The sequence below is a fragment of the Photinus pyralis genome, unplaced genomic scaffold (genome assembly GCF_008802855.1).
Source record: "Photinus pyralis isolate 1611_PpyrPB1 unplaced genomic scaffold, Ppyr1.3 Ppyr1.4_LG7, whole genome shotgun sequence".
Taxonomy (NCBI): Eukaryota; Metazoa; Arthropoda; class Insecta; order Coleoptera; family Lampyridae; genus Photinus; species Photinus pyralis.
Genome location: NW_022170738.1, coordinates 20,228,191 through 20,237,018, shown reverse-complemented (window position 1 = coordinate 20,237,018; position 8,828 = coordinate 20,228,191). Strand labels below are relative to the sequence as shown.

General features: G+C 37.3%; 1 protein-coding gene across 1 annotated transcript in view; it reads right to left on the bottom strand.

The window, feature by feature from the left end:
- The window catches only part of LOC116176105, a 2,846-nt gene extending 171 nt beyond the window's left edge, over window positions 1-2,675 (bottom strand). Inside the window, exons 1-5 of the mRNA XM_031494578.1 lie at window positions 2,396-2,675; window positions 1,576-2,290; window positions 948-1,520; window positions 543-888; window positions 7-470 (exon numbers count right to left, since the gene is read on the bottom strand). Of these exons, the coding sequence (XP_031350438.1) occupies window positions 7-470; window positions 543-888; window positions 948-1,520; window positions 1,576-2,290; window positions 2,396-2,469 (2,172 nt within the window). The 5' untranslated portion in view covers window positions 2,470-2,675. The remainder of the gene's footprint in view (window positions 1-6; window positions 471-542; window positions 889-947; window positions 1,521-1,575; window positions 2,291-2,395) is intronic.
- Window positions 2,676-8,828: the final 6,153 nt, after the last annotated feature.

Here is an 8,828-nt window from a genome sequence, read left to right as displayed (position 1 = left end):
TTCAACTATACTGTCTTCCCCAACTAAACCGTCAGGAGAACAAGCCAAATACGGTTTTTCTTCATCGACGATGAGACCGCATCTGGTTACCTTTACTTGATATAGGCGTTCAAAGTGCTCAATGGCATTTACTTCGCTCTCCAATCCAAATTGTGTGTATTTGTTTCCTCTAAAAGAACTATACAGTAAGTGTGTTACAGTTTTAGCTGTGGAAGTTGTCTTGCGTAATTTGCAAACTTTCCCAAAATTAGAAGCGGTTATTCTTTTTTTACGTTCAATAATCCATAAATCGCTTTTTGATTGGTTTATTGTATCACGCTCAACATCTCTTCTGTTTAAGTTCTTCAAATCTTTTAGAAATTGGGCTGATTTTAGTTCATATTCTTCCAAGGATAGGTCAGGGATTGCAATTTCGTCCACCATACCGTAATGTTGATCAGCGGTCTGAAACGCTCTTTTCTTGATATGATCTAAAACAAAAAGAAATAATTACAAATAAAAGACGCGGAAAGGGGGCGAGTGATTGTGATAAACATACTTACGTTTTCTAGATCTGTTGTTGTACCGATGTAGTTGGGCGTCTAGGAAGATTTGTGTGTAATGTCCTGGTGGTCTTCCACATAGCTGCTTATGTAAAACGCCTAATAAATTACGTTGTTTGCAATTGTAGGATATGGCCGCCAGTTCACACCTTAATTGGTAGGAATTTTTGAGTGAAAAGTTTATTCTTTTACCTCCTACAAGTTTAGCTATGATGGAATTATAAGTTTCCGCAGGATTATTGTCTGTATCATACAGTAAACTAGAGGCGTGATCCGCAAGTCGTTGTATAATGGTATTAATTCCACCTAGGATCCCGTTTTGGGTATATATATCAACTAAATCATCCTAAAAATAAGAAAACACCTTTAGTATGGAATTAATAAATAGCAAATCAGAAACATTACCTTATTCTCATCTGAACCTTTGCAAAAGTAATCTTTGCAATGTACATGGCGGCCAAAGATATGGTAGGGACTATTCAATATATCCTTCTTTAAATTGTCAATCTTGTCATCAAGTGCATTATTTTCGGATTTCCTGTATGCGATAGCCCTTATAACTGCATTGCGGAAGCGACCTAGCATTGATGGATTTGACACATACTCTCTGTGAGGTTTTGAGTATTTGGTGTCTTTACTCAAATCGCTGAGTTTATTTATGAAGTTTCGAAGTAAATGATTGCGACATTCAATTTTTTTTATGTAAAACGATGGACCGTATGGTGCGATTTCAACTAAATGTTTGTAAACGCTACTGTCGCCATCCCCAATTAGTTTTCCATATATAAGATTGTGGCGCGTTATGGAATTTTTAAAACCTTCACCTACAATGGCTGATTCCATGGCTGTAGACGTCTTAGACCAGTTTCGAAAACAATCATGGTCTTCTTCTTTACGCCCTCTAGCACATAAGAAGCAGTACTTATTTTTGACACCCATATGCAAAATTTTCTTTGTTTTGGCTCCAATGATAGATGCCTATAACAATGATTGGGTTATGCTTTGAATAGATAACGTATTCTTATAAACTTACCACTCCTGAAAGGGCAGAATAATTTTTACGATAAGATCGCTTTGCCCATGCACCGTCAGCTATAACGCCAATGACTGGTATACCATCTTTCATTTCATCGGCAAGCTCAGCTTCTTCTTTTGCAGCGACAGTCATCAATTGTTGATTTAATGCATGTACAGAAGGGTATATGGCATTGTGATTTTTTAAATAGGTCACGTTTGACATTTGCGGTATATCCATGGCTGCAAGCAGCTCTGCTAATTGACTGTATCCAATTCCAATAGATAAGGACCCAATAATACCAGCTTGATTTGTGGAATGAAATGTTGCACTACCACCGCAACTTCTTACGGAATCTATTTTCCCACACACTTTACATTTAAACGTAAATATGCTTTCTAAGCCTTCAATTTTTTCCGATTGGATGTCCATGTCGAAGAAAGAGCAACCAAAGCCATCATGTCGTAGAGCTCTAAGAGATGCCAAAAAATGACCAATCTCTACAATTCGGCGACCAGATAAAAATAAGGTATCTTTTTGCTCGCAATGAGGTTCTGTTTCTAGATCACTTTCATAAAATGACATTTCCGAACCGTGTTCGTCTTCATCATTGGTTCCACTGCCTGCTTCATGATTGACGTCTGATAAATGTTCTTCACATTGAACCATGCAATTAGGTTTGTCATCTTCTTCTATACTACTAACAACATTCATTGCCATTTTGGTTAACTTCCTGAAACAACACAAACCGTATAAGTATAGGTATACGTAGCATGTAAGATAAAATTAGAACATGTTCAATTATTTAAAAAAACTAACATAAAAAATTTGTACTTACGCTTCTCGGGCTTTCTGCAATATCACCTTCCTGCTCCGTTTCTTGGTGGTGAAACTTTTTCTTGCTTTAGGCATTTTACCACAATACACACTTTAGTACGTTTGATATAACGCAAAAGTAAGTAAACAATATTTGAAAATCGCTAGGGAAGTTCTTTTATATGAAGTAGAGACGTAATTATATCATTATTATGCAATTAGTTTTTGAGATGCTCATTATTTTGTGTACAATATATCTATTTTTGATAATGTTTTTCAATATCGTAATGAGTAATTATAGGTGATTACAGGTGAAATCATAAGTTACATTATCGATAATAAATTATTTTATGTTTCCTATGTAATGACATTATTTACACAATTATTGCAAAATCTCCTAGAATTTGAAAATAAACATAATTACAACAAATGCAGGTATAGCGTTAAATATTTATAGAATTTTCCTGAATTGACAGTGATTATGTAAATTAGGTAAATATAATAAACCCTCATTAACTCAACAATGAGAAGGAACCTGTGACCTTCTTGCTGCAATTGGTAATGTGTGTTGCATAGCCTTAAATACAGTAAGGCGCAATCTTAAATTTTTGCAAGTGTTTAGAGGCGCCTTAAATGACCCAAGTATCGATGTGCATCACGAATCTGTGTGTAAAGCTAAGCCTCCGTCAGCTTACCTGCAATTGCCCTGTCTCGCACAGTCGGAAGTGAACTTCTTGAAAGACCTGTCTGCAGGGCAACTGACGGTTTGGATACCGCTCAGCGTACGCTCGTCGTGCAGCTCGTGCGTTACCATTTGCCAATCCGTACATGAAGTGCATGTCCGCGTATTCCGTGTTAGTAAAACGTGCCATAGTGTTTATTCACTTGATACGCGTCGTTGCAGACGGGATTTCGTGGGTTTAAACAAAATTCTGATCATGTGTCAGCCACACATCGCCGCCTGAGATCGCTCCGTGTGCACCGCCGGCCGGTTGGGTTGCCTACCTACAGGCGCGAAATTCCAGAAGGTAAATTTGGCTCTGGCACCCTTATTTTAGATTTCCGACCCCAAGTGTCCTATATCAAAATACTCCCCTACGCACCACCTACACGCTCCCAAACGGTGGCAGGTACTATAGGAATCACCCTGTATAATTACAAGAACAATCATAAACTGGTCACCTCTTCAAGGGCATATAATTGTGAATAATTTAGCTTGTAATTGTACCTGTACATCGATCCTTCAGAACGTTAATTTAAACTTAGGCCACGTTTTGATTACTTATGAATTTTACAAGCGAGTTTCGGATATTCAAGCATGGTTAAACACTCAACAGTAGTGCCGAGCGTGTAGAGTCGAACCATATATATGGTTTTCGTAATAGTCTGTTGTTGGACAGAGCTCTCTCCAATAACAGTTTCGTCAATAATATTAGCAGGTAAAAGTCGCTCTGTAAGCGGAGGGTAGATACAGTGATAACTTTAACCGGAAGGGTAGATAAAGTGAAACAGATGATTATGCATTCTAATGACATTTGTCATTCCTGTTTCAAATGGGATACTGAGCATGATATAAAATGACATGCAGAACATATGCAAGGCTGTTTATATGGAACCGACCGCAACCGAAGAACCTAAGTTTGCTATTTTTGACGTCTAAATTAAATTAAAAATTGTCAGAAGCTGAGGAATAGATTAAATTCCATTTTTAATATAATAATTTTGATATATGGAAGTATTTTGTATTAGGGGGAGGGGTTTAACCAAGTTTAATGAAAAATAAAGTATCTCATGCCTTTTTACTTTCAGATCCCCGAGCTAGTTGGTGAGAAAAATCAGTGCCGTTTTCATTCACATCACAAATTTTTCTTCTGACATTACGCTCATCTGACTTCGGGTACTGCTCCCTTTAACTTCCCTATAATGATAGGGTGACACTCCTCTACTGCTTATGCTTCATCATCTTCAGGTTCCGCTCTTCAGTTTCTCCAAATTTTGTTTATTATACTCCTGCTCTCATACGCTTGTCAATTTGCTCAGTTTCTGACCTTATTCCTATTTTTTTAAAATAATTCATATAAAATTAATCAATTGACTCTGTTCCTGAGCTTATTTTTGATTTCTTGAGTGTTAATGAGTAATTCCACCATTCGCGTCGTAGTTCCATATACATTTTGTTTTGTTTTTTAAATACAGATCTGGATTCAGTAGAAAAAATACACAATTTTGATAATTTAATCATCTTTCTAACTCTACAATTAAGAATGTTAGCAATAGTGCCGACTTAATTTGAAACAGACTGTATAGTAAAATCGCCTAATTATTAGGCTCACATTTTTCCCCTAGAGGACCAGCACACACAAAAGCACATCCGCGCAATTAGCTCTTAAAAACCGGCGCGAATTTTTCAATTCTCTTTCTCTGCATGATTCTTTTTTCTTATTTTCTATTTTTTCAGTCTCCACTTCCGCAACACGCCGGCCAGAAACTCCTAATGGAACCAACGTAAATCGGGTAATTGCGTCCACCGTGCTCACAAATCAATCGAAATGCAACTGCACGTCCCCTGCGAACTATCAAATCAGCGATTTTCGTATCAATAATTACTATTTATTAATCACCAGCCTGGCTGGTATCTGCACCCACTAAGCGTGACATGCCTCAGGCATTCCGAGAATTCGCCTCGCAGCCTACGCTTCGTTTTTCGCTGTTTTATTCGATGTAGAAGGTTGGTTTCATCTCCTGATTCGTACGTCTACCACGTCTATGTTTCTGTTGTACTCATTAGCTGTGCGGTGGTAGCCTTAGCAGCTGTCCGGTGTCGGGGTATTTAAGTATCTCCCCGCTTAGGTTCAAGATCGGCTGGAATGATGTGCGTACGACCGAGGTCGACTGATGTTCCCTGTTTTAATACTAGTCTTGATAGTGGTTGGGCGCAACTGGACGCAGACCTTCAGGGCACACTAACCCCACTATTCGCCACTAAAAATGTTAAATGACATCCGCACGCTATAACCACTAAACAAAATATAATTGTCTTGATTTTGATAAGCAATTTTTAAACCACACACTCGGCTTATCCAAATTATACAAGACACTAAATTCACTGTGTTCGTAAACACACGTGTAGCAAAATTGAGAAACAATCAAAAACAACTTAAATCTAAAATTAAAGCCCATCTTTTCCCAATACTATCTAAATTAAATCCACTCCATCCATTTGTTTTCTCCACGCGATCATGGTAACTCCCCACGGCGACTTTCCAGTTTACTGGATACTTTTTAGCGCATTTTTGCAAATTTATTTGTAAAAAGGTAGCTTTTAAGCTCACTTTGGCTGGCTGGCTGGCAGTAAATGCGAGCCCGTAGAAGAACGCTTGTAAAAAGACGAGAAGTGTACATTCGGGGCCGTGTAATTAACAACTTTAAGGATGAGGCTACAAGATGTAGGGTCGGCGACATCTGGGCGCCCTCCCCGAGCGTATTATACTAACCTGGAGATTTTTCAGTTTTTTTCTATCTTCTTCTACAGTTTGTCTCCAATTGCTGAAGTCCCTCCGATCTCACACGAGGACTTTGAAGTTTTTTTTATTTCGTCGATAAAAAGCTCAATATCGATCTCATCCGCCATATTGTGGGTACATACGTAAACGGTAAACTGCCGTGTGTATGTGTATAAAACGATAACTAATAATGTAGGGTTCGTGAAGTTGTAGTGTCGACTTGAAAGGAATTAAGTTCCAAGTGTTTCATAACTTTGTGCTCATTTTGTGCTAATTTGTTCTGCTAATTTAACATTTTATGCTCATCAGGTTAATGAGTGATTCAACGTTTTCTGATGACACTCCAACTTCACGATGTAGTGTCAGCTTTGATATTTTCAAAATCACTATAATTTTGTGCTCATTTTGTGCTAATTTGTGCTACTACAAACTCAGAGAGCTGCTGTCGGAAACTGAAGCACGCTGATCGACGGTCGTATGGCTCCACAACGTTGCCGGACAACTGTGTGCATTGCACGATATAACTGAATGTATCAAAAAACGCAAATCCGGCAACGCAGCGGCGCCGCACGTGAAAAAAAGTTGAAAAAACATGCTCTTTTTTGTTTTGATGCTCCGCTTTTGTCTTTTCTTAAATTAAAAATACTAGGTTCTTATTTATTTTTTATTTTTATTTTATTTCTTCCCACTCAACCCACTATACAATCACAAAGAGCCATGCCTTACCTGTGATTCGAACCCAGGACCATTGTAGCCAAACTTAGAGCTACTAACTAAGCTCATCTGAGCTACGCAGGTCGATCAATTTGATAAAAAGGGTTAAAGTTACTTCACAGTTAAAGGTCGATAAAGTTAGCACCCCCACTTTGCCTAAATGAAGTAACAGGATGCCTATAATTTAGGACTAATTAAAGACTAATTTGTACCCACAAAATTAGAATTTGTACCCGCTTAATTCCGCTGGAAAACCGAGTGGGGGTGCTAACTTGAAATCAATCCAGCCCCCCCCCCCCCCCTTCCCGATTGAAATTTTATTAGTTGCATCAAAAACTATGAATTAAAGACTAATTTGTACCCAAGTTAGATTGTCATTGTTTAAACAATTTGTTACTAAAAAAGGGCATTTCTCAGAATTAATAAAAATAAATGAAACGTATAAATTAAAGACTAATTTGTACCCGTAACATTAGAATTTGTACCCGCTTAGTTCCGCCGGAAAACCGATTCTAAAGTGGGGGTGGTAACTAGACATCAAGTTGGCACCCCCACGTTTTCCGATTGAAATTTTATTAGTCGCATCAAAAACTATGAATTAGTGTGGTGTCACACTATGCGTTTTTACCGCTCCCGCTAAAACGGATGCGGTTTGACGGGATGATAATATCACACGTTATTAAATGGTACCAGTCACATATATGCTGTTTCGCCGCACTAAAGGATGCATTCGCATCTTAGTGTGGTGTCCCACTATGCGTTTTTTACCGCTCCTGCTAAAATGGATGTTGATTTAAAAACGCATGTGTGTCACCACACTTAAAGACTTATTTGTACCCAAGTCAGATTTCCATTGTTTAAACAATTTATACATTATTTAAACAATTTTTTTCTAAAAAAAGGAATTGCAACATATAATTAAGGACTAAACACAAACATTTTTTTGCAAACAAATTACATATATTGTTAGGAAGTCGTCTGAGCCAGGGCGCAAGTTGGGAGGGAATATTGGGGTCGAAAGAATGCACTCTGCTAAATTAGTGACGATCCTCGAGATCGTTTATAATTATGTATTGCTGTCTGCATATCTGTCCGTTTGTCTGTCTGTGCATGCGCACAATAACAATAACCGTTTAGAAACGCCTGTTCGCTTTGAAAATTAGTAAACACCGTTTTAAGAATATAAGAAAGGCGCACCACCACTTTAAAAATCGGTTTTCCGGCAGAAGTAAGCGAGTACAAATTCTAATGTTGTGGGTACAAATTAGTCTTTAATTAGTTCTAAGGCATATTTTTACTTGATTTGGGCAAAGTGGGGGTGCCAACTTTATCGACCTCAGTTGAAGCTGTTAGTATTGATTAAAAGAATGCAAATTAATTATTTAGGTAAATTCCATTAGGTTATTTCCAATGTTTTAAGAGTTTATTATTTTGTGTTGGCTTGTTGAGTTCAGTACAACATTTTAATAAAATCTGCTAGATTTGTATTCTGGCCTTTAGAAGATCTACCTTCTTGGCATACTCGATGTTTGCAACGACTATAAAGCCCGTGCTTTCCGTATTCATTCAAATACACCAAAAAAAAGCGTTTTAGGTCAGGGGTGTGCCCAAAACTCAAATTAACTCGTGCTTAAAGCAACCAGTGCCATCCTCAGCATTAAGGTTGAGGTGATTACTTTCACCATCTACAACGTCTTCTCTGTGTACATTACCAGACTGTCGCTATTCATAGGATGATTCATAACAACGAATAGATGTAAAGCTTTCTCTCTACACTGCAAGATTCACTAATGAAGATTACTAATGGATCAATTAATTATCGTATATAATTGGGGAAAATTAAAACTTGACTAAAGAATCTATGGGAATTAATTTTAATTCCTCATAAATTACAGTAGAACATAAAGAATATTATATTTATTAAAACGTTTATTATCCTCAACATACCTGATATATTTCAAATATATTCATGAGTACAAAATAAATACCCACATTATTTTTTACTATTTTCACAGCCCGAAAACACCTATTGAGTTTGAAAATTTATTTAATGAGCTAAAAAAACAATAATTCAACCGGCCGTATTGGTTAGCGATAATTTATTTCAGTCTTAACAAAGACAAAAAACTGCGCGGCGTAAAAAAGGAAAAGAGACGTGAATAGATTGGAATTCCAATGATTCATGAACGACGAAAGGCGATGTTCAGATGTTTAAAGGATTTTTTTTTGTTTAGTTGT